Source organism: Canis lupus (assembly GCF_048164855.1).
Source record: "Canis lupus baileyi chromosome 1 unlocalized genomic scaffold, mCanLup2.hap1 SUPER_1_unloc_2, whole genome shotgun sequence".
In the NCBI taxonomy this organism is placed as follows: Eukaryota; Metazoa; Chordata; class Mammalia; order Carnivora; family Canidae; genus Canis; species Canis lupus.
In genome coordinates, this window is record NW_027326403.1 from 181,612 (window position 1) to 209,610 (window position 27,999).

At 52.8% G+C, this 27,999-nt stretch overlaps 1 protein-coding gene across 15 annotated transcripts; it reads right to left on the bottom strand.

The window, feature by feature from the left end:
* Positions 1-1,211: 1,211 nt before the first annotated feature.
* Positions 1,212-27,951, bottom strand: SSC5D (scavenger receptor cysteine rich family member with 5 domains). 15 transcript variants are annotated; one of them, XM_072818753.1, is made up of 15 exons: positions 27,036-27,951; positions 26,514-26,540; positions 25,927-26,235; positions 25,600-25,719; positions 25,273-25,386; positions 24,570-24,878; positions 22,296-22,613; positions 21,854-22,030; positions 19,590-19,907; positions 17,553-18,161; positions 17,164-17,481; positions 16,877-17,044; positions 7,171-7,335; positions 2,752-2,930; positions 1,700-1,892 (listed from the first exon to the last, which is right to left on the bottom strand). In XM_072818753.1, the coding sequence occupies exons 1-15, from the start codon at positions 27,058-27,060 to the stop codon at positions 1,842-1,844; spliced, it is 3,207 nt and encodes a 1,068-aa protein (XP_072674854.1). In that variant the 5' UTR covers positions 27,061-27,951; the 3' UTR covers positions 1,700-1,841. The 15 variants fall into 15 exon arrangements, with proteins under 15 accessions (XP_072674841.1, XP_072674840.1, XP_072674842.1 ...); XM_072818755.1 differs by having other exon boundaries at positions 1,751-1,937; XM_072818740.1 differs by having other exon boundaries at positions 1,212-2,930; positions 17,164-17,478.
* Positions 27,952-27,999: the final 48 nt, after the last annotated feature.

Sequence of the window (27,999 nt, forward strand, 5' to 3'; positions counted from 1 at the left end):
AAGAGGCCACACTGGGTCAGGTGCAGGGAAGCAGTCAATAAGTGATCATGAATATTCTTGTTAACTGAGCACATGATCTGCTGAGCTCTGTCCTTCCCACACTATCTCATCTAATCCTCACAACTATCACCACCCCAGAGGCAGGCACTATTACTATCCCCATATACCTGGGGGGAGACTGAGGTTCAGGGAAAAGAAACAAACCACCAGAGTCCCACCGCCTGGACATGGTCTGGAGTCCAGGATAGTCTGACTTCTGAGCAAGATCACAGGGTACTGATCATGGCTCCACTACATGTTCCCTGGGTGACCTGGGACCTCAGTGTCCTGATCTGTAAAATGGAAATAAATACATAACAGCTATCACAGAACGAGCACTTATTGACAGCCAGGGTCTGTGCTAAGCTCTCTTACATGTGTATTAATTTATCAGTTAATCGGCACAGCGAACCGTGAAGTTTGTTCTTATGATCCCCTTTCAAGGCTGGAAAAACTCAGACCAAGCAGTTAAGTAACTGGCTCAGGTTCATGCCCGGCTCCAAAGCTCACCCCTTCTCTGCTGAGCTGTGGTAACAGTACCCTTCTCAGCAGGTGTTCATGAAGATAAAGTGACGTTGTGCACATAAAGCCTTTAAAACAGACCCTGACCCAGAAGTACCCCAAAACTCTTAGTCATTATTATTATTGTCACGTACTCATTCATTCAAAAGGTATTTATGGAGTGTGCACTCTGTGTCAGGCTCTGTTCTAAGAGCTGGGCAAATACCTGTGAACCAGGCAAAGACTTTTGCCATCACAGGGCTGCATAAATGCCTATGGTGGCATCATCTTCATTACCACCAACTCTATCATGGTCTTCATCACCATGATCATCACCACCATGCCTATGACCATGATTACCTTCATCATCAGCACTTCCATTGTCATCATCACCACTACCATCATAGTCAACATTACTTCCCTCACCAACATCATTGTCACCACTGTCATTACCATCATCACCATTATCATTGCCATTATTAAACTCACCATCATCATTCTCACAGCCATAACCACTATGACCATCATGATCATCACCCATATCACCAACACCATCACCATAAACATCATTGCCTTGCATGATGCCTGTGGTATTCACAAACCAAGATCAATCTTGTGACTCCATCTCTCTGGAGTTCCCCTAAATCCCCACAAATGTCATTGATATCTTGTTTTTAATTAGATACTTTGGTTTTAATTTTTTGGTTGGCTGTGTCTTAGCCCCTCAAATCCCATATAGGGTCACACATCTCCCCTCAGAGGCCTTTCTTCCTCTTCTGGGGTGGTGGTGGTTGGTGCAAATGTGTTAGGGGGCCAGGCCCTCTCAGCCAGTCTCTTTACAACCTCACCCAGTTGCCCTAGGCCCCGGGTGGCCTCCACCAGCTGGGTCAGCCCCAGTCCCAGGGCTTGGCGCTGTTGCTGCTCCTGCTCCAGGACCTGGGTAAGCCTCTGCAGCTGGCCACCCATGTCCCTCACAGCAGCCACCAGCTCTACCAGGGCAGGTGGCTCACAAGCCATGACCCTTAAAGGTGGTGTTGGAACCACACATGGGCCAAGGGGGTCTGGGCTCTGACCAGGGTTTGACCTTGGGGTGAGGTCGTCAGGAGGAGGTTGATCCGAGGGGTGGGCCATAGAAGATAGGTGGAGGTCAGAGGTCACTGTAGGGTCAGAGGCTGAGTGTGGGGTTTGGGGGGGTGGTGGGGTTGGTCTGGGGCTCTGTCTTCTTGGTGGTTTGAAGTCCTCAGTAGACAGTGTGTCCATGCTTAGAGCTGGAGAAGGCCTGGAGCGGCTGGACTCTGAGGTTAGAAAAGGTGCCAGGCTTGACATCTGGGATGTAGAAAGGTGAAGCGCCCCTGTGGAGGTCAACCAGGGGTGGAAGCTAGGCTTGACTGTTGGTGCTGGAGTGGGAGAGAAGAGTTCTGTTCCCAAGGAAGTTAGAGTGGACTTGATAGTGATCATAGGGGTTGAGGTAGGGTCAGCCGTCATGGCAGGGTGAGTAGAGGTGATAGAATGAGGGGTTGTAGCAGGGTAAGGGATTGTGAGAGGGTGAGGTGTTGTGGCCAGTTGAGCGGCGGTGGACTGAGGGGTTGTGGTGGGTTGAAGGGTTGTGGTGGGTTGTGGGGTTGTGGTGGGTTGAGGAGATGTGGTGGGTTGTGAGGTTGTGGTGGGTTGAGGAGATGTGGTGGGTTGTGGGATTGTGGTGGGTTGAGGAGATGTGGGTTGTGGGGTTATGGTAGGTTGAGGAAATATGGTGAATTGTGGGGTTGTGGTGGGTTGAGGGGGTGTAATAGAGTGAGGGGTCCTGGTGGAGTGAGGGATGGTAGTGTATTGAGAGGTGGAGGGGTGAGATTTCAAGGTAGAGTGAAGGGTGCCAGTGGGGTAGAGGCTTGTGGAGGGGTCTGGGGATCTGGAATGATCTGGAACTGTGTTGGGGTATGGAGCTGTGTCCAGGTTTGGGGTTTTGTCAGATTCTGGAGTCAGTTCTGAGGTAGTAAAAAGGTGGGTCACCACTGCTGGCACAGAGGGGCCAGAGGTCGATTCTTTGGGCAAGGTGGGTAGTGGGGTGGGTGAGAGATCTGGTGTCAGTGCTGGAATCACAGCGGCATCAGGGGTGGACAAAGTGAGACCAGGGGTTATTGAGGTAAGGTCAGAGTTCATCCGGGAGGCCAGGTCTGGTCTGGGTGACAAAGTGTCAGGAGGGTCAGAGGTCACCTTCCGTGTTGAAGCTGCCTGGGGAATGAGCGTTGGTACAGAGTCGGAGGTCACCGGTGGGTCGGGGGGCTCTGGGGAGGCTGAGGGAGCTGAGGAAGGAGCAGGGGGCGCTGTCCTGGCTGCTGTGGGACGCTGTGGCCGACGCTCTGGCCACAGTCTCCACAGTTTCCTCAGGGAACCTGGAGGAGGATGAGAGACAGATGTCGGAGGTCAGCTTGCCCCGCCTACCCCCACGGCCCGCCACGCCCTTCCAGGGAGGAAGCGACCAACAGGAGGCCGTAGAGCCTCATGACGCCACGGGTCGCCGGGAGACTTCGCCCCGCCCCAGCGCCCCACCTCCTCGCCTCCTATGATGTCTCCAGGCGCCACCTGGCGTTGTCCACTGAGGGCCAGGGAGGTGAGTGGTACTGCCAATGGCTGGAGGGGGTGCAAACGTGGGGGTGAGGGGTGAGTAGTGGAAGCGTGCGGGAAGATGCGGGAGTGTGAGGGACATAGAGGCTTACCTGGGGATGCAGGAGGGGCTGAGGGCAGGGGGGATGCGGGGGAGATGGAGGGATGAGGGGGATGCCAGAAGGTGCAGAGGCATGAGGGGGTTTAGGGAGGAGGGTTCTAAGCCTAATCTCAGGAGTCAAGATTTTTACGTCACATTTTTAAACAAAATTATTGCAAAAGATCCACTGTGAACAAAAAAGTAAAAAATTTACCCAAGACAGGATCTGAGTGGGCCAGGACTAGGGAAAGTCAAGTGTGGGAGATGGGATCTTGCCTTTAGTTATATTAAATGTTTGAGATTTAGTTCATTGTGAATGTTCTGCATTAATTTTTATTTTTTTAAAAATTTATTTATTCATGATAGACACAGAGAGAGAGAGAGAAAGAGAGAGAGAGAGAGAATGAGAGAGGCAGAGACACAGGAGGAGGGAGAAGCAGGCTCCATACCGGGAGCCTGTCACGGGAGTGATCCCGGGACTCCAGGATCACGCCCTGGGCCAAAGGCAGGTGCCAAACCACTGAGCCACCCAGGGATCCCCCTAATTTTTATTTTTAAAAGTATAAAGATATTATTATTTACCTTGATAACTGAATGTTTTGGCAGCCCCTTACATTTAGGGCCTGAGTAGAGTAAGAAGGCTCAACCCCTCCCTAGCCCAGCTTCTAGGTAAATGGGAATTTTATTCCTTTTTGTAGATAAGGGAAGCCAGGCCAGGCCAAGACAGTAGGTAACTTGCCATAGGTCGCACAGAGAGAGTTTGAAAATTGTGGGGAGAAGGCCCGAAGCAAAGTCCTTTGCATTCAGTGTCTAGACCACTAAGTATCACTTTCTCAGTGATGGATATGATACACATGGCCACTGAGTACTTGAAATGTGGCTACTCCAACTAAGGAAATGAATGTTTCATCTTTCAAATTTTTGATTTATTTAGATTTTTAAGAAAAGATTTTATTTATTTGAGAGAGCAAGCAAGAGAGAGAACAAGCAGGAGGAGGGGCAGAGGGAGAAGCAGGCTCCCCATTGAGCAGGGAGCACTACCTAGGGCTCAGGGGCGCAATCCCAGGACCCTGGGATCATGACCTGAGCTGAAGGCAGACACTTAACTCACTGAGCCACTTAGGCACTCCTAGATTTTTTTTTTTTTTTTTTGAGAGAACAAGGGAGCAAGAGAGAGAGCATGAATGGGGGGAGGAGCAGAGGGAGAGGGAGAAACAGGGAGCCTGGAGGTTGGGCTCGATCTGATCCCCAGAGTCTCTGGGGTCATTACCTGAGCTGAAAGCAGACACTTAAGTGACTAAGCCACCCAGGTATTAGAATGTTTTATTCATTTAAAGTAAAAAAGCAACCTGTGAGGGGCCCCTGGGTGGCTCAGTGGTTGAGCATCTGCCTTTGGCTCCAGGGCATGATCCCGGGATCCTGGGATCGAGTACCACATCAGGCTTCCCGCAAGGAGCCTGCTCCTCCCTCTGCCTATGTCTCTGCCTCTCTGTGTCTCTCATGAATAAATAAAATATTGAGGAAAAAAAAGCCACCTGTGTTGATAACTACCACATTGAATAGTACAGCTCCAAAGAATTGAGGTTTTCTTCATAGGATTTTTGATGTGCATCCTGTTCTTGTCATTTGTTTATAGCATTGGAGAAGTGGTTCAGTTAAGGGCTTGGCCTCCAGCCAGGCTGCCTGGGCTTAAACCTCAGTTCTGTCACTTCCTAACGGGGTGACCATCAACAAGTTATTTAACTACCTTGAATCTCAGTTTGTGGATGACCAATGTGCCTCGCTTGCAGAGCTGTCATGATTCAGGGAGCTCCTGTGTGTACAGAGCACTTAGCACAGTGCCTAGCATGTAATAGGCATTTTTGTGATTAAAATTGTCATAATCATTGATGTCTGTACCTCAATTTCTCTCAACTAAGAAATGGGCATAATTTAGCACCTACATCATAGGGTTCTGTAGATGTTATGAAAGTTAAAGGGGTAACATGTAAAGTGCCCAGAATAGTACCCAACACATGGTATATTGCTCAGTAAATATTAACTGGTTTAGTTATTATTTTAAGAATCTCATCTTGCTTAGATATTGTAGGGGTTTACCTGTCTAGAGCACTATTTTTAATTTTTCAGACCCAAGGTGCAAAGAGCTAAGCTAATCATGCTTTTCTGTACATTGTCAACAGTTCTATAATGTCTCTTTTTTCTTTTTCCTCCCTGATCTCCATCCCTCTCACTTCCTCCCACAGCCACCTCCATTAATGTATTTAACATATGTCCTTAAAGATTTGTATGTCCTTATACAATACCTTATACAATATAGAAAGCATATATGTATATATGTTAATATATTAAGTACATGTGTATTTTTGTTTGTGTTTTTTAGTTTCTGCAAATCACTGGAAATTTCACTGTCTTCCTCCATATTATTTTGTTTATAGCGACCCATGTTGCAGTCTGTAAGGCTAGTCATTGCTTTAGCTACTGCATCATGTGTACCCACTGCATTTCTCGTTACTCACTGTTGGGCACTTAACTTGCCTCCAACTCCCTGATATCACAACATTTCAAAGAATACCCTCATATGTTTTCTTTAGAACCCTGCTTAAGAATTTTCCTGGAATACAGGAGCTAGATTGATGGGTCATAATTTACAATCATATTTAATTTCACTAAATTGTCTTTATCACACAGCTCTATCCAGTAGGGATGTCTGTCTGCCCATATCCACTTCCTCATCCACACTTGCTATTACCTACCTTTCAAAATTTTCCATGCTTTCTAAAAAAAAAGAGAGAGAGAGAGATATCCCTGGGTGGCTCAGCGATTTGGCACCTGCCTTCAGCCCAGAGGGTGATCCTGGAGTCCCAGGATCAAGTCCCCGCATTGGGCTTCCTGCATGGAGCCTGCTTCTCCCTCTGCCTGTGTCTCTGCCTCTCTGTGTCTCTCATGAATAAATAAATAAAATTAAAAAAAAAACACACAAGGGGATCCCTGGGTGGCTCAGTGGTTTAGCGCCTGCCATCCACTGCCCAGGGTGTGATCCTGGAGACCCGGGATGGAGTCCCACGTTGGGCTCCCTGCATGGAGCCTGCTTTTCCCTCTGTCTGCGTCCCTGCCTCTCTCTCTCTCTCTCTCTCTCTCTCTCTCTCTGTCTCTCATGAATAAATCAATAAAATCTTTTAAAAATTTTTTCCATGCTTGTCATCATTTTAATTTGAATTTCTGATTCCTTATGAGTGTGAATGTTTCTACATATACTTGGCCATTTAGGCTTTCTCTTCTGTGAATCACCTGCTCATAATTGTTACCCATTCTCTTCTAGGGTTTCCTGTCATTTTTTTTTTCATTGATTTGTCAGAGTGAATTGCATAATATAGGTCAGTGTTTCCCAACCTGAGCATTGTTGATATTTGGAGCTGGATGATTCTTGGCTGTGGGGGACTGTTCTGTGTATAGTAGTATATGTAACAACATCACTGGCCTCTACCAATTAAGTTCTAGTAGCCTCTCAAGCATCTAAGTCATGACAATCCCAAACATCTTCAGATATTGCCAATTAGGGCAGCCCGAGTGGCTCAGCAGTTTAGCGCCGCCTTCAGCCCAGGACCTGATCCTGGAGACCCAGGATCAAGTCCCACATCGAGTTCCCTGCATGGAGCCTGCTTCTCCCTCTGCCTGTGTCTCTGCCTCTCTCTCTCTGTGTCTCTCATGAATAAATAAATAAAATCTTAAAAAAAAAACTATTAAAAAAAAGATATTGCCAATTATTCCCAGTTGAAGGCCATTGATGTAGATAATAACCCCTTGTTTCAGGATATATTTCTGTTGGGTCTCTGGTGTAAGAGTGGGGTCACCACTGGGGAATTCAGAGTCCACTTCTCTACCCCACAACACAACCAACCTGGTAGCCTTGCCACAGCGACATGCCTCACCTGTGTCTCCAGAGGTCTTTGGAGTTGAAGAGGGATGGCCTGGGCTCCGAGTGGTGCCAGTGGTAAGAGTGGGTCCAGGTATGCCTCCTGTGGGTGTCCCTTTGGGCAGAGCCCCTCCTGAAGGTATATCCCACGTCCGGGAAGGCTCATAACTATCCTCATCACCTTGAGAGATACAGGGAGAACTGAGTCTTGCTTCCCTTGACTTTGAACCTCTGTTCTTCCTGGACCCCAACTCAGGCTTCATCCTGTCTCAACTGGACCACTACCCCAATCTCCTTTACCTCACAGCCACCCTGGTGACTCAGCTGAGATGCTCTCAACTACCAGTAATAGAAACTGGAACTAAACCAGTTTATAAACTAAGAAAAATGTCCTGAAGTCCCTGCCCCCACTCATTCCTTATTTTTCCCTAGAGAAAAAAAAAAAAAAAAAAAACACCTATAATATCTTTATTAATGAACTACCAGGAACATTTCCATACTATTTCCCCCTGTTTTTTGGATTAATGCACTTGGATAATCTCTACATGATGACAATTTTATATAACATATAAGTGTATAATATACAGTGACCCTTGAATAGCATGGGTTTGAACTGAGCAGGACCACTTATATGTGGATTTTTCCCATAAATACAGTACAGTACTGTACTTTCTCCTCCTTTTAGCAAATTTTTTCCTCTAGCTTACTTTATTATAAAAATAGTATATTTTATATATGTGCATATATATATAAAACATACAAAGTATGTGTTGCTTATGTTATCAGTAAGGCTTCCAGTCAACAGTATGCTATTAGTAGTTAAGTTTTGAGGGAGTCAAAAGTTGTATGTAGATTTGACTGCATGGGGGTCACTGCCCCTAACTCCTATGTTTTTCAATGGTCAGCTAATATAATGGTCAGGTAATATAAAATATACCATTTTATAAATGTAAAATATACCATTTTATATATGGAGTATAGAAAAATTGAATTCATTCTTCTAACTTGGTGGATAAAAAAACTTATTTTAACAATAGCTTTGGGGGTGCCTCGGTGGCTCAGTTGGTTAAATGTCTGCCTTTGGCTCAGGTCGTGATCTCAGGGTCCTGGGATGGAGCCCTGCATTGGGCTCCCTGTTCAGTGAGGAGTCTGCTTCTCCCTCTCCCCTGTGCTCTTCCCCCCTCTCTCAAATAAATAAAATCTTTTTAAAAAATAAAAACCAATAAAAACAAACATAATAGCTTTGTTGTGTGCCTGGGTGGCTCAGTCGATTAAGCGTCTCTTAATTTCAGTTCATATCATGATCTCAGGGTCATGGGATCCAGTCCCACATGGTGCTCTGTGCTCAGCGAGTCTGCTAGAGCTTCTCCCTTCTCCCTCTGACCCTCCTCTTCACTGTGCATGCACACACACTCTCTCTCTCTTTCATAGGTAAATTAACAAATCTTTAAAAACACACACACAATAGCTTGGGACACCTGGGTGGCTTGGCTCAGTGATTGAGCATCTGCCTTCGGCTCAGGTTGTGATCTCAGGGTCCTGGGATCAAGTCCTACATCGGGCTCCCTGCATGGAGCCTGCTTCTCCCTCTGCCTGTGTCTCTCATGAATAAATAAATAAAATCTTTTTTAAAATTCATGCAATAGCTTTGTTGAGATATAATTCACACACCTTAAAGTGTATAATTCAATGGGTTTTAGTGTAGTCACAACGTTGTACAACCATAAAGTCCACATTCCTCATCTCCCTTCATTAACTGATCCCTGCCCACCTCTCTGGCACCACGTCTTATCATGCCACCTTCCACATGGTGTTGCTGCTCCCACTGGACCCCAAACCTTGAGGTGTTCACATCTTGCCTTTGTCCATGCTGTTACCTCCACCTGGAATCCCCTCTTCCACCATAAAGACATTTTCCCACTCTGCACATGAAACCCGGCAGGTTGGTGTCTGACACACTAGGCATGTTTGTCCTGGTCACATTGAGCTCTGTGGCTAGCTGTCCCAGTTGCAGAAATCCCTTGCTCTGTCACCTGCTAATATATTACATTCGAATAGAACAAGGGTCAATTTTCACCCTGATGCCCAGCATTGCAGATACTTCAGTCATGTCTCCCTATTATTAACCGTTCTTTTTTTTTTTTTTTTAATTTATTTATTCATGATAGTCACACGGAGAGAAAGAGAGAGGCAGAGACTCAGGCAGAGGGAGAAGCAGGCTCCATGCACCGGGAGCCCGATGTGGGATTTGATCCCAGGTCTCCAGGATCGCGCCCTGGGCCAAAGGCAGGCGCCAAACCGCTGCGCCACCCAGGGATCCCTATTAACCGTTCTTAAACAAATACTTTCCCTGTACCTTAAGAAGCTAACTATAGGGATCCCAGGGTGGCGCAGCGGTTTGGCGCCTGCCTTTGGCCCAGGGCGTGATCCTGGAGACCCGGGATCGAATCCCACATCGGGCTCCCGGTGCATGGAGCCTGCTTCTCCCTCTGCCTGAGTCTCTGCCTCTCTCTCTCTCTCTGTGTGTGACTATCATAAATAAATAAAAATTAAAAAAAAAAAAAGAAGCTAACTATGAGGGACGCCTGGGTGGTTCAGTGGTTGAGCATCCGCCTTCCGCTCATCACACGTGTGTGATCCTGGGATCTGGGGATTTAGTCCACATCCGGCTCCCTGCGGGGAGCCTGCTTCTCCCTCTGCCTATATCTCTGCACCTCTCTCTGTGTCTCTCATGAGCAAATAAACAAAATCTTAACAACAACAACAACAACAACAAGATAATTATGAAATCCTACCTGGTGGTCATACTCATTAAGAATTTTAAAAACCGGGCAGTTCCAGTGGCGTGGCGGTTTAGCGCTGCCTGCAGCCCAGGGCATAGAGGGGGAAAAAACTCCTCAGCGGTGAAGCTGTCTTTTCAAGATGCTGGGTTTTAGGAGGACTCCACTGAGGACACAATTTGAAGGTCTCTTGCTGCTACAAAGTCAGCCCACCAATTGCAGGCATACTCCTTGGGTCTCTGTGTTCTTGAAATGTGCTCTAAGATATGGCCACTGTTCATGGTCCACTAGCATGGGATCAATTTGATTCTTTTTTAAGATTTTATTTATTTATTCATGAGAGACAGAGAGAGAGAGAGAGGCAGAGACACAGGCAGAGCGAGAAGCAGGCTCCATGCAGGGAGCTCGATGTGGGACTTGATCCTGGGACCCTAGGATCATGCCCTGGGCCAAAGGCAGGTGCTGAACCGCTGAGCCACCCAGGGATTCCCTGATTTGATTTTTTTAAAAAGATTTTATTTATTTATTCATAGAGACAGACAGAAAGAGAGAGAGAGGCAGAGACACAGGCAGAGGGAGAAGCAGGCTCCATGCAGGGAGCCTGACGTGGGACTCGATCCCGGGTCTCTAGGATCATGACCTGGACCAAAGGCGGTGCTAAACCGCTAAGTCACCCGGGCTGCCTGATTTGATTTTTTTTAATTAAAATATGTGTTTTTTAATTTAAGAAGCGGTATTGCAGAGTTACAGGCCCTATGAGGCCCAATTGCATCCTTTCCCCAAAGGACTCTCTGATGCCATATTGTTTCCCTATACTTTAGCTTTCTACGTTGAAGACTGTGCACATCAACATACATATACTGCATATGTCTTTCTGCAGCTTGGTTTATAGGTGTGTCCCTTCCTGGCTGGCTGAACAAGTCACTGGACTATTCCATGACTCAGTTTCCTCACTTGTAAAATGGGTACCATGATGGTGTCTATCTACTCCATGGGGTCTCAGAGCCTGGCATGTGATAAGCTTACTCTTTGAATTAAATATATCTATCTCTAGTTCTTTTTAACTTTTGTACAATATTCTGTCATAAAGAATACACAGCTATTAATTCCTCTATGCCCCTGCTGTTAGGTGGTTAGGCTGTGGCCAATGTTTTGATGTTACAAATACAGCTGCAGTGAATTCCTGAAATCTGTGTCCTTGGGCTCATGAGTGAGAACTCCTCAATACCTAATTGTACAACTGTTGTGAAAGCAGATACATCCCCCTAGATATTGGCAAACTGTCCTCCTAAGTAGGTGCATATTCTCATGCCTACCTTTATCCCATACTCTTGGTGCTGTCAGACATTTTAATTTTTGGCTATCTCATGGGGGGGGGGTGTGGAAAAGCTGCCGTTTGGTAATTTTATGGGGAGAGAGTGAGTGGAGAAGCTGCTGTTTTGCTACAAATGACCAAAGTAAAACCCAGAGAGGGCAAGGAACTTTCCCAAAGTACACAGCCAAGGTGCAGTGTTAGGCTTCAGACCCAGGCAGGTCTACCTGGTCATAAATGGAGACCTTTTGGAGTACTTGGGTGGCTCAATGGTTGAGTATCTGCCTTCAGCTCAGGTAGTGATCTCAGTGTCTTGGGATGGAGTCCCACATCAAGCTCCCCGCAGGGAGACTGCTTCCCCCTATGCCTATGTATCTGCCTCTCTCTCTGTGTCTCTCATAAATAAATAAATAAAATCTTTTTATTTTTTTTAATTTTAAAATAGGGATCCCTGGGTGGCGCAGCGGTTTGGTGCCTGCCTTTGGCCCAGGGCGCGATCCTGGAGACCCGGTATCGAATCCCACGTCGGGCTCCCGGTGCATGGAGCCTGCTTCTCCCTCTTCCTATGTGTCTGCCTCTCTCTCTCTCTGTGTGACTATCATAAATAAATAAAAATTTTAAAAAAAAAGACTCTCTTTAAAAAAAAATTTTTTTTAAATAGAGGATCCCTGGGTGGCTCAGCAGTTTAGCACCTGCCTTCAGCCCAGGGCATGATCCTGGGGTCCCAGGATCGAGTCCCACATCAGGCTTCCTGCATGGAGCATACTTCTCCCTCTGCCTGTGTCTTTGCCTCTCTCTGTGTGTGTCTCTCGTGAATAAATAAATTAAATCTTTAAAAAAAATTTTTTTTATTTATTTATTTTTATTTATTTTTTTATTTTATTTATGATAGGCACACAGTGAGAGAGAGAGAGAGGCAGAGACACAGGCAGAGGGAGAAGCAGGCTCCATGCACCGGGAGCCCGACGTGGGATTCGATCCCGGGTCTCCAGGATCGCGCCCTGGGCCAAAGGCAGGCGCTAAACCGCTGCGCCACCCAGGGATCCCTAAAAAAATTTTTAAAATACATAAATGGAGACTTCTTTCCCTTGGGGTACAGATTTCCCAAGTATTACCCCACTCCTTCCCTAGTGAGCTTTTATTTATTCTTCAGGATTTTATTCAAAGGCCACTCTTTTTCCCCCTCAATGAACTCATGCCCTGCTTTATGCTTCCTGAGTTCTTCAGAGCTAATTCTGTCATATGCTCCTTCCCTGTCTCCGTGGCTAGAGTGGTTAAGAGTGTAAATCCTGGAGTTTGAATCCAAGCTCTGCCCTTTGCTTTACTGACCTCTCTGTACCTCAGTTTTCTTATCTGTAGAATGGTGTTAAGGACAGTACTCATCTCATAAGGTGGAGGGGAAGTGAGTTAAACCATGTGATGCTGATAGATGGTGCCTGACACATGGAGGGTATTCAATGAATACAAGCCATTACTGTCAATATTATCATCCAACATCTAAATTTAATCCTGTATTTAATCTTGGCTCCTCTCCCCTCTGCATGACCTCATGTAACCATAACATACAGCAACAGCACAAATCCAAGAGTCATTCCATCTTCCAGGCTGGGTACAAGAGGGCCATTAGACATGGCTATCTGTCTGCATAGTCTCATCCATTCCCACAGCTGGGAATTCCATCCTGTCAAGTTATATCTTCAGCTCAGGCACTCCTCAGAGCTCCAGAATTGCTAATGTCTCCACTTGGGTATGTCAAACACGTCACCAATGGATCTAATATTCCCACTGTGGATCCTGTGCATCCAGCTGCAGTGTTCCCTGATCCAGTAAAAGGTAGGTCCCCATCTCCCACCTCCCTCTCTTCACATCCATCACTCAAATCCATCAGCTCAACTCACAGAATACAGCTACATAATCCACTTCTCTCTCAGTCTTCACTACCACCTGGGCAGAGACCATTATCATCTCCCCATAGACCTCTCAGGTCTCCCTGTATGCACTCTATCTCCTCCATTTCCCATGGGGCATTCTGAGTGACTGCTTTGAAAATGCACAAGTGACCATATCCTTCCTAGCTCAAAATGCTCCACCAAGGGCTTCTCACTGCATAGAGAATAAATAAATAGAATAAATAGAATAAAACTCAGAGTCTAGCCCTCTCCTATCACTCTCACTCTGCCGGGCTTCCTCTGCTTCAGCCATGCTGGCATCCTTGCCATTCTTTCAAAGTCTCACCACAGCGCCTTTGCATGTGCTGCTCCCTCTGCCTGGAAAGCACCTTTAGTTCTCTCGGAGCTCCCCATCACAGATCTCATCTCCTTCCCTCATTTCCATCAACCACTCCATTTCACCCCCACTGACCTGGCTGTTTCTTGACCCAGCTAAGCACACTTCCACCTCAAAGCCTTTGCATGCATTGTTCCCTTTGTATTAAACATTCTCCAATCAGATGTCTGTATGGCTTTCTCCCTTTCCTTCTGAAGGTCATCAATTAAAGGGCACTTTCTCAGTAGGGCATCCCTTTGCCATCCAATTCTAAATTGCAAATCTCAGCCTCCCTTTCCCTTGCTCATCACTGCTATGTTCCCAGGGGTTAGTATTCATACCTGCCACACAGCAGGTATTTGACACACAAGTTAATATCTGTGTCTCCAAATTCCAAGAAGCCTTGAGAAATGTTACTTCAATGAACTAGAAAGTGAAAATTCAACCTTTTAATCCTCTTGCTTCTCTAGCTATACATTCACTCAACAACTGTGTCAGTCTCTACTGAGTCTCTACAGCAGATTCGGTGGTAGACAGGATAATGCTCCCCCAAAAATGCCTGTGCCCTAATCCCCAGAACCTGTGAATATGTTGTTTTGAGGAGGTAAATGTGTGGTTATATTATGGTAGCAACAGAAACTGACACAGTTAAGTGCACGATGGAGCTAAGGGTCCAGTGAAATGACAATGTCCTAGACTACCGATGTCTTTCCTCAACTCTAGCCTTCACTCCTCTGAGAAAGCCCTTCCTCCTGGTGTCTGCCACTGGATAATACGACTTCCTCTGCAAAGCTTTTCCTAATTGCTCTATTAGAAATAACAACTCCTCCCCCTGGGATCCTGCAGCTGCTGTTGTTCATTTACGGTAAGTAATTCTAACCACCAACGTTCTGTGGTTTTAAACTATTTCTCACACATTTTGTTCATGGGATTGGGACCTGAGGTCACCCATCTAGTTCTTTTTTCTTTTTCTTTAAGATTTTATTTATTTATTCATGAGGGACACAGAGTGAGAGAGAAAGAGGCAGACACACAGGCAGAAGGAGAAGCAGCCTCCATGCATGGAGCCTGATGTGGGATTCGATCCCAGGACTCCAGGATCACGCCCTGTGCCAAAAGCAAGCGCTAAGCCACCTAGAGATCCCACCCAGCTAGTTCTAATCTTGGTGGAGCCACAACTGGAAGCCGAGGAGTTGGACTGAGGAAATCACTGATAATTAGTTCAGTAATTCAGTTACCTTTCCCAATTCAACGAGCAAAATGTGTGTGAAATCATGTAAGCTAGCTCTCCATAGTGGCTCCTAAGTTGAAGTTCTGAGTCAAAATTTTCCCCCACCTGAAACACGGGCGTTAATAACAACCTATGTCTCCTGGTTGCTGGAATCCTGTATGCCCAGCCCAGAATAGGTGAGCTTTCCTGGACTGCTTTTCCAGTAGAAGAAGTGGGGCCCAAAGAAGTGGGGTCATTTTATTCAGAGTCACCTTGCAGTGAGGATAACAATTCACGTCTGACCTTTCTCTCACTCTCTATCTGGGCTCCTTATTACTGCATTTGAGACTATCCCGAGATTTCTCTTGTGTGGTTCGCAATTCTGCGCTTCTCTGAGCTCACGTAATGGCCTCCCATCATCCGCACCCCAGGAACTCCATGCCCAGCGTCTGACCGTTTCCGCCACGAGGGGGCGCTAGAGGATAGGCAGGGACCTGCACCGAGTTGCAGAGCGTGAAAGCTGTAGAACCCTGGCCACTATGCACCGGGGAGCAGCACTTTGGAAAAATGTGCAGGACGGGCCCTACCTCACACCCCATGTCCCCCAGTCTAAAGTGCTGCGGCCCCTCGGCCCGTTCCTCCCCTCCCTTTACCGCACCAGAAGCCCATCCTCACGGACAGTTCTGGAAGCCCACGGGTCCCTACACCGCGCTTTTATGAACGTGGGCGTGGTTCAACCGGCCAATCAGGAGGCGCAGCGCGCCTCTCCTGTCACAAGGCCTGAGGCTGATCGGGCCGCTTCTCCCGAGGGCCGAGGGCCGGAGTGCGCGTGCACGCTGACCACCGGGAAAAGGCGGGAAGAGCCCAAGGGGCGGGAAGCCGCTCCTGAGGCTGTCGAGTCTTTCAGGAGATGAGCTGAGGGACGTGGGGCAACAGGTAGAAGTGGGCCCTTCAGGGGATGGGAGAGGGCAGTGAGGGGGAAAGCAGGTGTAGCAGGCGGGACGGAAAAGGCGGGGCCAGAAAGAGACAGTCGTGAGGAAAGGCAAGATTCCCCGTGCAAAGCACGTTGGGGTGACAAGGAGCACGAGCGGCGTGGGGTGGGGGTGGGGGGGCAGGCAGACAGCTGGGCACGGAGGGGGCCAACCTGAGAACCTGAGAACCAGTGGGTCGGGAGGGAGGAGGAGGCAGAGAGCCAGAGCAGGGGAGGGTAGAGGTGTCGACCGTGGGAAAATGAAAACGGGGACACTAGGAGGGTGTGTTGGATGCAAGCATACGAGGGCGAGGGTGACAGACAAGCGGGTCGTGAGAACAGGAAAGCCACGGAGACGTGAGGTGGGTGGGAGACGATCAAAGAGCCGCGCACGCGCGTGGGCACACGTGCGCATGCTCAGGGACACCGGGCCCGGAGACGCCGCAGAGACACCCGCGAGAGCACGCGCAGGGACGTGGAGCCGGGGAGACCCAGCAGGGGTACCCGTGAGAGCACGGGCATGCGCAGGGTTGCATGCGCAGGTTCACAGGGCCTGGGAAACCCTGTGGAGAAACACGCGAGAGCATGCAGGGGGACGCGGGAGCCGGGAGACACCCGCGAGAGCACGCGCATGCAACGTAGACAGACATGTGCAGGAACGCGGGGCCTGGAGACTGGAGAAGCCTGCAAGAGCACGCACGCACAGGGATGCAGGGCCGTGGAGACGCCGTGGGGAAGCCAGGGAGAGTAGGTAATGGAGCAGGGGGGTTGGGGCTCAGGGCCCGGGTGTGGCCACAGGGGTGCAAGGACACTTAAGCGGCTGCGAGATAGGGGCCAGGGCCTATCCGTATAGGGCTGGGGGAATGACATGGTGACCTGGGCCAGCTAAAGGGGTCTCGGGGTTCTGGATGGAGGGGCCCAGCCTTGGGTGATCACGGCTACTTTGCGGGAGGACTGTGGGTTGAGGCCATGCTGAGCCTGGTCTGACTCTCAGAGACACCCAGGGGTTTCCTCCTCAAGGCTCTTGAGGAGAGCTCAAGGATGGAACATATTAGCGTCTCTGGAGGTGACCTGTCCACAGTCTCCAGCACACAGGCCAGCTCACTTTGGGGTCTCAGGAAGGCCTGCCAGGAGGCTCACACAGGTTGGTGGGGGTCCCATCCTCACCCTGGCTGTGCACCTCACCTGTGTCCGGAAGACGCCTTGTCGCTGGGGAGGGGGCCCCTGGGCTCTTGGTGGAGCTCCAGGAGAGTGTGTGTCCAGGTACCCCTGCAGTGGTGGTCCCCTTGGCCAGGTCCTCTCCCGAGGTGGGATCCCAGGTCCAAGGGGGATAATCATCCTCATCTGCGTAGCCTGGGAGAAAGTGAATCCTGGGTTGATCCCCACCCTGTCTCAGGTCCATGCTGCCACTCCAAAGTACCCTTCCAGAATCTCCTGGAGTGATTCTAGGTCCCCCACCCCATCCCCAGTACCAGTGCAGGTGAGCCCCACGTCTTCTTCGTGGTCACAGTTGTGCTGGCCCCATGCCCCAGCCGGGCAGTCACTCAGCGAGGCCTCGATTCCCTTGCAGCCCACGTCATCCAGCCAGATGGGGCCAGTCCCGGGGCCGTAGTGGGTTTTGCCCACTCGCGGCCGGACCCTTCCACAGCCCAGCTCCCAGCAGGCCACGGTACTGTCCCGCAGGTCCCAGCTGTCATCGCACACTGTCCCCCAGCGCCCAGCATGCCACACTTCCAGCCGGCCAGCACACCGGTTGGGCCCGTCGGCCAGACGCACCCAGAATGGGCCTGCTGGTAGAAGACCCCAAGTCAGGAAGCGTAAAGAGGGGTCAGCCTCACCTCTTCATGTTCCCTCCACTCACCTGATCCCCCAGCAGTGCCCCCAGTGGGGGAGGGAGCTAGGTCTTTGGATGACTCTGGAGAACCTTGTGCAGGAGTCTCAGTAGATGGATCCATGGAATCCAGAGGGATTCGCTTCACCATAGCCTCAGAAGCCATTTCTTGGGGTCCTCGAGTGGTTGAAGTTGCCACAGTCTTAGAGGTCTGCTCTCGGGGGGTCCGGGGGGTCCGTGTTGCAGTAGTATGTGGGGTTATCCTGTGGGGGACCTCAGTGGTCAGCTTTGCAGTAGACTCAGAAACTGTTCTCCGGGAGGCCTCAGTGGTCAGGGTTGTAGTGGGCCATGAGGTCAGTTCTGGGGGCCTCTGGGTACCCAGGACCCTGGAGTGTTTAGTGGTTGGGATCACAGGGGGCTGAGTGGTTGGTCTCCTTGCATTTTTGGTCACCCACTTCTTAGTACTCTTGGGTGTTTTCCCTGGGGCCTTGGTAGTGGTTTTCTCAGGAACACTGGGGGTCAGCCTTGCAGGTGGCTTGGTGGCGAGCTCCCCAGGGAGCCAGGCATCCGGATCTCTACCCAGGCCAGGGATCCAGCTCCAACTGAAGGGGTCTGAGATAGAGTCCAGGCCAGAGGTTTCTGGAAGATGGGAGGAGAGGACAGGGAAGATGGCAGACATCCTAATGACAAGGTTGCCTGTTTAGATCCCTCCTTCTCTCTCATCTCTGCAAAATCACCAAGTTTCCACTCATTCATTCATTATTCATTTATTCATTCATGTCATCAACATTTATTGAGCATCTTCTATGACCCAGGTATTGTGCCAGACCCTGGCAATACTGTGGCCAGCCAAACCTGACACCACTTCCTGCCTCCTTGGCTTTCACAACTGTGATGTGACTGATGCTCTTTGCCCATCCCACATTGGACTTGTCCTCTTCATCTCACTGGCCACAATGGCGTCACTTCCTATAACTTCTGACGGTCTCTCCTTCTCCCTGTCCAGCTATCACCAATTACCAGAGTGGTACCAGGTCTGATGGGTCACTCCCCAGCTTAAGACCCTTTGGTGGTTCCCATGGCCTCAGGAGGAAGGGGAAAGGGCCTTAGCTTCAGTGACTCCATCATGTGGGCCACCATCAGTCACATCTCTCTGATTAGCAACTGTTCCCAAAGAAAAGTTTGGCCCTTTGCCCCTGGCTCCTGGGGCTCCCCAGATAGTTGGTACCAACATTGTGACTTATGGACAGCCAGTGGGCAGGCAGCTGTAGCTCATAACCCAGCTCCTATAAAAACTCTGTGCACCAAGGCTAGGGGATCATCCCTGCTTGGCAGTACAGCATATGCGTTTTCACATGTTGCTGCTGGGAGATCTGAGTGCTCTCTGCATGGCTCCCCAAGAGAGAATGGCTGGAAGCTCCATGAAGTTCTCTCCTGAACCTGCCTCTGTGCCTCTTCTCTCAACTAGTTTTTAGGATGGCTGTTCCGATTTTTCTGAGTCTTTCTAGAAAATTATGGAACCTGAGGTTGGTCTTGGAGACCTTGCAAATGATAACATGTCACATAGGTTTGCAGTGATTTGTTGGTGCATCTCTTTCCATCCATGAGCTGTGAGCTTCCCAAGGCCCGGGACTGTGTTCATTGCATCCTCAGGCCCCAGCACCTGGCTCAGTGTCTGGCACTCCATAAATGTTAGCAAATGAATGACAAACACAACGCTTGTGCTTACTGCAGGTGGCCCCCACTTTGGCTTCTCACCATCTCCCCGTGCCCTTATCTTCACTTCCTTTATCTTGGGGAGGATAGATGAGAGGAGAAGAGAGAATCCCAACTCTGCCACTTATTTCTGTGTGAGCTTGGGCAAGTTACTTAACCTCTTTGTGCCTCAACTTCAGTAAAATGAACATAATGTCCACCAACATCCTTCTTGTGAGGCGTGAATGTCGTCACGTGTATGAAAACTGCTAGCCCAGGGCAGGGGCTTAGGAGATGTTAGTATGGATGTTAGGTCTCACTCCCTCTTCCAGGAAGGCCTCTAGGGCCAACAGGTGGTCAGGGTCTCCTTACCAGTGCAGGTGACTCCAACGTCTTCATTGTGAGCACAGTTGTGCTTCCCCCAGGGTGCAGCGGGGCAGTCCAAGAGTGAAGCCTCAGTCCCCAGGCACCCCACGTCGTCCAGCCAGATGGGGCCAGCCCCCCAGCCAAAGCGACCAGCTGCGGGGTCCTGCTGCCGAGCTCTGCCACACCCCAGCTCCCGGCAGACCACAGCTGAGTCCTGTAGGTCCCAGCTGTCGTCACACACCGTCCCCCAGCGCCCACTATGCCACACCTCCAGCCGGCCTGAACACCTGCTGGGCCCTGCCACCAGGCGAAGTTGGGGGGACCCTAGGGTGGAAGAGACCCAAAGAATTAGTCAGGAAGTCATTAGGTTCTCTGAGTCCCTCCACTTGCCTTGCATTCATCCACCCGTTTGTCCATCTGGCTTTCTCATATCCATCTGTCCTGGCAGCAGGCATTTACTGAGCACTGAGCGAGGCCTGTGCTATGCCGCTCTCTGCATTAGGCATGAGCCATAGTCTGGTGTGGTCTGGTTGCCTCGAAAAGTTAAACACGGAATTACTCTATGATGTGGAAATCCCACTCCTCAGGACATATGGCAAATAAAGTGAAAATAGCTATTCAGACAGACACTCGCACACAAATGTTCCTCACACTCTTCACAGTAGCTAAAGGGTTCCAGGGGGTGGGCAGCCTCAGTATCCGCACTGGATAGAGGGATAGCAAAATGAGGCATACGCGCATGATGAAACCCGAAGAAGGGAATTGTGCCACCTGCCGCGTGGATGAACCTAGAAGACACGTTAGCACAAATCTTGGGGGATTTCATTTGTAGGAGAGCCCTGGAGGAGTCAAATCCATAGAGACAGAAAGGACGGTGGGTGCCAGAGGCTGGAGGCGAGGGGGGGTCAGCCTGGGGTGACGACCAAGTTCTATAGGCAGGTGGTGGTGGCTGCCCTACCTCATGAGTGTATTTAATGTTACTGAACCGGACACTTACAAGCAGCTGAAATGGCCAATTTTACGTTGCGTACATGGTACCACAGTGAGCACAAAAGAGAACGTGGGCTCAGGGGCAAGGTACTTTCACTAGAGTCCTGACTCTGCCCGTGTTATAGTCCCGTGGCCTCCTCCATAACAGAGACCAGACAGCATCTGCGGCCCGCGGGGCCGGGAGCGTCACCTGAGGAAGACACACAGAGTGCCTGCAACAGTACTGGTCACACGTAAGCCAGCGGTGCTAGGAGACTTGGGAAAGGTGGGGAGCGAGGCCCCTGGTAAGAACAGGTTTCCCACCCGTGAGCGACAGCTGCATTAACAGTGTGTTTTCCTTGTCTACGTTCTGATGCTTTGCCATCTTGGGGCTTCACTGACCCTGGGGAGACTGCCCACCCTCCCCAGGGACAGCTCATTCCTAGAGGCAGGAAAACACCGGAGCGGGCCTTCTGTGTGCACACCAGCCAATCCCAGCCGCCCCCCCAACCTGCTCCGTGGGACTCACACTCGGGGCCCCTGTCTACCTGCCCTTAGCCCCCAGAGCCGGGCGCCCGACAACCAGGGGCAGCCCCTGAACACCACAGCTCGCAGGCTGACCCTGAGCCTGCTACTTGACCTCACCTGCTCCTTCCCACAGAAGCAACAGTCAGGGCTCTGTCTGCGCCCCCCCACCCCCGCCCCCTGGCCAGCCCCCTGCTGCTTCCCCATGTGGCCCCTCAACTGTGTGAGATAGAAACACTGTCTCTTTCCAGTGGCAGTCCCATTTTGTCTGCAGGCCACACTGCACCTGAATGATATCAAGGCCCATGTTTTAAAAATGACAACTGTGTGGGATCCCTGGGTGGCGCAGCGGTTTGGCGCCTGCCTTTGGCCCAGGGCGCGATCCTGGAGACCCGGGATCAAATCCCACATCGGGCTCCTGGTGCATGGAGCCTGCTTCTCTCTCTGCCTGTGTCTCTGCCTCTCTCTCTCTCTGTCTGTGACTTAAATAAAAAAAAAAAAAAAAAAAAAAAATGACAACTGTGGTTGATCCAGTCCTTTTGGTCTTTGTGAGGAGACAGCCTCCCCAAAACTACACATTTCACAATGGCAACAGCAGAGGATTTAACTGAGCACGGACCCTTCCAGGCGCAGGGCTCTGTTCTCTCCTCCACCCTTGTCTTGGCCCTTGCCCTGATGAGACAGTCTTTGAGCAGGGAGAAGGGGTGTCTGGGGGCTGGCTAAGGGGGAGGAAGCAGCAGGTAAATCCCCGTTTTCTTGGGGAGACAGAGACTCACCAGCTTCTGGTCCAGGCTCCCGAGGGGCAGTGGGGGAGGCGGGAGGAGGCGAGATGCCAGCGGTTCCTGGGGCCTGGCTCCCTGTGGGGCCTGGGGGCCGGGATGCTGCCTCCCTGGGCAAAGAGTGGTTGCTGTCCACTGCCGGGGCCGTGGGAGGGATGTATCCAATAGGCATACCTGGGGGTACGCAGGGACAGGGGAAGAGGTGACCACCACTGCCTCAGTAATGCCGGACAGCTCCCCACACCCTCATCCTGGGACTATGGATGCCAACTGAGGTCTCAGGCTGAGGACAAAGTGGGGCAAGTGGGCAGTCAGGACAGAGGGATGGAGTGGCACATGGGGCACACGTTGCAAAACCACACCAGCTCCCCACTTCTCATGCCTCCACTTGAGGCTCTAGAGCACCCACATCCCCAGCCTCTTCCTTTGTCCTCCTCACCATCACACACGGCCCCTGCGTCCTCCCGGTGGTGGCAGTCATGCTGGCCCCAGGGCCGCGCTGGGCAAAATCGCAGGGCCGTCTCGTTACCCCGACACCGGAGGTCGTCCAGGAGGATGGGCCCAGCCCCCTCCCCAAAGAAGGCGCCTCCGGGGGCAGCCAGTGCAGCCCCGCAGCCTAGCTCCCAGCAGGCCACAGAGGCGTCCCGCAGGTCCCAGGCATCGTCGCACACTGTCCCCCAGCGCCCGCCGTGCCACACCTCCAGGCGGCCCGCACACCCATGGGGACCATCAGCCAGGCGGAGCCGTGGGGCCGGGCCTGGATGTGGGGAGAAGAGGGGTAACAGACGGGGAGGCTGCGGTGTGTACTCCCTGTGCAGGAAGCTAGCACACATGCTCACATACTAAGCTGTCCACGGGGTCAGGCTTCGTGCCCATGATGACGCTGGACAGCAGACATTCCCCCTTCTGTTTGCTCTGAGATTGGAAGTCACTCACCAAGAGTCCATATGTCGTCTGTCCACCTCCCGAGGCCCCTGCCTCCCCAGTGGCGAGCTGTGGGGATACTGGCCCTGATCCTACTCCCCAGCTGCCTGCCTCAGGCCTGTATAGCAGGGCTTTCCCACCTCAGCACTCTGACATGGGGGGACAGGTCATTCCTTGCTGGGGGGAGCATCCTGTGACCAGAGGATGTCCAGCAGCATCCCTGGGCGCCACTCCCCATATGTGAGCCTCTACAGCGTGACAACCAGATTTTGCCCAATGTCCCCTGGGTAAAAGGGAATCCTAACCCCCTCTGTGGAGAACCACTAGTTTGCATACTAACTTCCTGTGGGTTTTAGAGTACATTTCTCTTTGGGGTGAGACTTGGGTCACCACTGGGGAGTAGAGAGGCCATTTTTCTACCCCCCAATATGAGGGGGGAGCAAAATCACCCGTCAGTGCTCTAGAGAAAAAAAATGACCAGAGAAGGGTCTGACCTGCCTGCGTTTGCATGTCCTCATTGTCGATGAGGAGCTCCCTTATGGGGTTGCTCTGGGAATTAAAGATGTTGTTAAGGCACCGAGCTCCCTCTACACCCTGGTACCTCAACAGGGTTCACTTCTTTTCCCCAGCAGCTTAGCCCTCTCTGGCACCTCAATTCATCTCCCATGACCTGGGCTCTGAAGGCCCCACTTCTGCCCCTACTTGCTGCCCACCCCAGGGCACATGGGGGAGCCACCCTCACTGTCCCTGGTCTGCTGCCCGGTGCCCCTGCCTTGTTGTCTCCACCTTTCCGCACCCTGTGCTTCAGATCCCCGGCAGGCACAGCACATCTGTCTGTGCAATGGGACAGGCCCGGCTGGCCCAGTTCTGGGTCCGGGGCTAAGTCTGCAACCTAGGTTATTAGGGTTACTTCTCTGAACCTTGTTTCCACACCTGTGAAGATGGGTGAGAACACCCACCCCAGTGGCCGTCCACATGGGGGTGAGGTTCAGAGACAGCAGGGGAGGTGCCCAGCACGCTGCTTGGCACAGAGCAGAGACCCAGGTGTCATTGTCCTCTTCCCCTTCACATGAGTCGGCTTAAGCCTATCCCACCCCCTGCCCCCCTGTCTGGTGTGCACCCCCTGTCTGCCTGCTGCCCTCATAATTTCTCACTTACAGCTGTGGGCTGCTACTGCTGCTGCCTTGTGCCTGCTGGGTCCGGCAGCAGACCCAGTCAGATCCATGAGAGTGAGGACTGGGTCTCAGGCTATGTCTGTGCCAAGCCAGAATGGTTCTTAAGAATTTGTGGAAGGTGGGGTGGCCCCAGTGGCACAGTGGTTTAGCGCCGCCTGCAGCCCAGGGCATGATCCTGGAGACCCAGGATCAAGTCCCACGTCAGGCTCCCTGCATGGAGACTGCTTCTCCCTCTGCCTGTGTCTCTGCCTCTCTTTCTCTCTCTCTGTTTCTATGAATAAATAAAATCTTAAAAAAAAAAAAAAGAATTTGTGGAAGGAAGGAGGGGGGGAGGAGGGAAAGGTAGGCCAGGAAGAGGACAGAGGATAGGAAAGGAGGAGGGAGGGAGGGAAGAACACAGGGAAAAGGTGGGGAGGGAGGGAGGGAGGGAAGAGGACAGAGGAGAGGGAAGCAGAGGGGAGGGGAGAGGAGAGAGGGAGGGAGGGAGGGAGGAAAGAAAAGAAGAACAAAGGAAGAAGAGGGAGGGGAGTCTGTAGGGCAGGTGTGGTGACTGCAGGGGTGCGAGGGGCAGGGCCACAGCACCAGCAGAGGGATCGGGAAGGTGGTGGACATACCTGTGCAGACCAGCCCTGCATCCTCGCTGTGGTCACAATTGCTCCGACCCCAAGGGCTTCGGGGACAGTCCCGCAGAGCTTGCTCTCCGCCTCCACAGCCCACATCATCCATCCACACAGGCCCTGAGCCTGGGCCGAATCTGGCGCCTCCAGGGGCAGCCAGCGCGCCCCCACAGCCCAGCTCCCGGCAGGCCACAGCGGCGTCCCTCAGGTCCCATCCGTCATCGCACACCGTCCCCCAGCGCCCACCGTGCCACACCTCCAGGCGACCGGAGCACCCGTGGGGGCCTGAGACAAGGCGCAGCCGCTCTGCAGGGGGAGTGGCGGGGGGTGGGGTGGGGTGGGAGTGAGTCGTGTGAGGCAGTTTGGGAAAAGCAGACTCAACACCCTTGGTTTTCCATCGGGAAAACTGATGCCCAGAGGGGGCAGTGGCCTGAGATCCACCTGCCCTAGAGAGGAGTGCCAGGATCCCCCCAGGGCAGGGTGTCCAGTCCAGGGAGGGGCCTCCTGGGTCCCCTGGTCAGTGGGGTGGGGGCACCCAGGAGCTGGGGCCTGTTTGAATCCCTGAGGGATGTCGTGCTTGCTAGAGTCCTGCCAGGGGCTGGTTAAGAGGAGGGCGGCTGGGGGTGCCTGGGTTGGTCCAGCCTGGGCCCAGGGTCTCACGCCGTCTAGGTCTGTGAAGGGAGGTGTGCAGGGAACATACCCTGTCGGGGGACTCCAGCAGTCAACAGAGGGGCCCTGGTGGACTTGGCTTGCTTGAGTGGCCGTGGGCTCTTCTTCCTGGAGCTGTTCTGTGGGGTCCCAGCTGGGCGGGGGCCTAGGAGGGAGAGCCGGGTCAGGAGCTGCTCATCCTCCCACCTGGGGGACCATGCCGAGCTGCCTGAGAGCCCCCAAGGATGTTTGGGGGACTGGGACGGCGGTTTCTCGAGGTGGTGAAGCCAGCACCACTGTCTGTTCCCTGGGGGACGTTAGTGCCAAAGACCCCTCTCCCTCAGCCAGAAGCAGGAGAGCGGGGCTGGGGTGGGCTCACCATGGGTCACAGGAGGCCCCTCAGAGCTAGGGCTCAGCTCCCCAGACAGCCCTGGCCAGGGGTCCCCCTCCAGGATCAATGGTGGGTCGTCCCCGTCCCTTGAGTTGGCCACACGCTGACCTGAGGGACACCACAGGAGCTGTGGGAGGGGGCAGGCCCCCAGTGGGGCAGGCACAGCCCCCCCAAGCCCCAGGTTGTGGCAAGGTGGGAGTCCTGGAGGGAGACACCTTCTTTGGAGTGGGCAACAGGGGGTTGGGGTGCTGGGAGTCCTAGGTCACATCTGGAGGAGTGCCCCACCACCACCACAAAGGGTCAAGGGCCTCTCACCTGCACAGACGACGCCCGCATCCTCCTCATGGGAGCAAATGTGGGCCTTCCAGCCCCGGTGGGGGCAGAGCTCCAGCTGCCCCTCACTGCCCCGGCAGGCCAGCTCGCTCAGCCACACGGGCCCCGCGCCCTCCCCAAAGAAGGCACCTCCGGGGGCGGCCAGTGCACCCCCACAGCCCAGCTCCCGGCAGGCCACGGCAGCGTCCCGCAGGTCCCATCCGTCATCGCACACTGTCCCCCAGCGCCCGCCGTGCCACACCTCCAGGCGGCCTGCACACCCATGGGGACCATCGGCCAGACGCAGCCGCTCTGGGTGGAGGGGGGGGAACGACAGAGGAAAGGCTATGACATCTGGGAGGCCCAGGGCCCCAGGCAGGGTGTGGTAGGAGGCCAGCCGCCCTGGCTGCTGATGGGGGTCCCGACTTCTGGGTCCCCAGGAGAGCTCTGGCCTCCGTAGGAAGTAGGAGGTTGGTTGGCCAGCAGTTCTGAGGGGGAGAGTGCCCGAGGTCATAAGTGCATGGGCAGCGGCAGGACAGGGGTGGGTTGGTGCTGGACAAGGCCAGACAGAGGTGCTCGGGGCCACTTACCCACAGCCTGGATCCCCATCAGAGCCACTGGAAGGGAGGTTGGAGGTAGGGTAGAGTGAGGGCAGGCTGGAAAGGGTGCTTTCTCTAGGGCAGGCCCCTTGTCTTACATACCCCTTGCGCACGCGCGCACACACACACACAGCTGCACACCTCTAAACCAAAAACCCCACTGCTGGGAGGCAGGACTCTGGGCAAGATTCAGGTCCCTGAGACAGGCGGGGCCCCACATGCCTCTGGTCAGGGCTGGGAGCCAGGCCCTTTGTGCTCCCCAGAGACCCAGTCAGGGTCAAATGGTGTGTGACCCCCCCCCTAGTCAGGGCTGGCTGGGGTGGAGGGACGGGTAGGTCCCTGGGGTCCTCAGAGGGTGGGACTGGGTGTGCAGAAGGCTGGGTCCCTTGGGGAACCAGACGAGGACCAGATGTCCCTTATCCCAAGCACCAGGGACACGGCCCCGGAAGTCTGCGTTGCTTAAGTATATGGGGTCAGAGGTCCCCAAGTCCCCAAGGAGAAGGGGTCACTCACCAAGGAGGCAGGCCAAGACCCTCATGTTTGCAGAGTCCAGGGCAGGGACGGGGTGAAAGGGGACGCAAGCAGGAGAGGGGAGGAGGCTGTGGCCACCGATACCGCTACCGCCACCGGCACCGGAGGGAGGGAGGGAAGGAGGGAGGGAGGGAAGCGCCTGCCAGAGGAGCCCTGGACCGGGGAGGAGCAGGCAGTGGCCGGACGCTCTGCCAGAAGGAAGAGAGGCTGCCTGCCGAGGAGGCAGCAGGGGACAGGAGTGGGGGCAGGGAGGGGGCTGGCCGGCTGATGAGATCTGGGGAGGAGGGGGGTGGTGGCGGAGGGGAGGGAGGGTGTCCAACTGCAAACTCCCACAGGGAGCCAGGGAGCCTCCAGGCTGGTCGCCCTGCTGTGCTTAGAGATGCATAGGGTAGGGCGGGCTGGAGGCTGCTGGGACCCACAGGGGCATGCACAAGCACCCACCCGTCTGCCTCTTGTCCAGCCAGGGAACATGGCGACACCGGGGTAGAGCAGACTGAGAGATGGGGTTTGGGGACCTGGTGCAGCTGGGGCTCACAGTTCAGCAGCAAGAGGGCTCAGAGCCAGAAACCAGGAAGGACTTCCTGGATTGGGAAGGAAGACTGAGGAAGCCCTATGGGTTCCCCCTGGTGGGGTTGAATGCAAAACCTTGAGTCCCCCGTCTGAGGGAGCAGTGGCTGAACCCTGGGGAAACTGGGGTGGAAGGGGCCAGCAGGACTAAGGGCTGAGTCTTGGTTGAGGGAGGGGGACTACACACACACACACACACACACACACACACACACGCACACACACACACACCCTGCCCCCGCCCCCCACTCGGCACCAGGCAGCTGTGAGGCGGAAAAAATTCGGTAATGGGGAGCATGAGTCAGAGGGCTGGCAGGGAGTGGGGCTGCCGTGAGCTCATTGCCTCCCCTTCTCCCTGTCCAGCACCCCCAGCAACAAT

Excerpts from the sequence above, each read along its gene's own strand:
- SSC5D (XM_072818739.1), bottom strand. The coding sequence starts at position 27,060 with ATGAGGGTCTTGGCCTGCCTCCTTG. Across the intron at positions 22,031-22,295 it reads CGCAGGGGCCGTGTGTGATG|GTATGCCTATTGGATACATC; the intron begins GTGAGGAGGACA and ends GCGTACCCCCAG. Across the intron at positions 19,908-21,853 it reads GGAGCCTGGACCAGAAGCTG|GGTCCCCCCAACTTCGCCTG; the intron begins GTGAGTCTCTGT and ends CTTCCACCCTAG.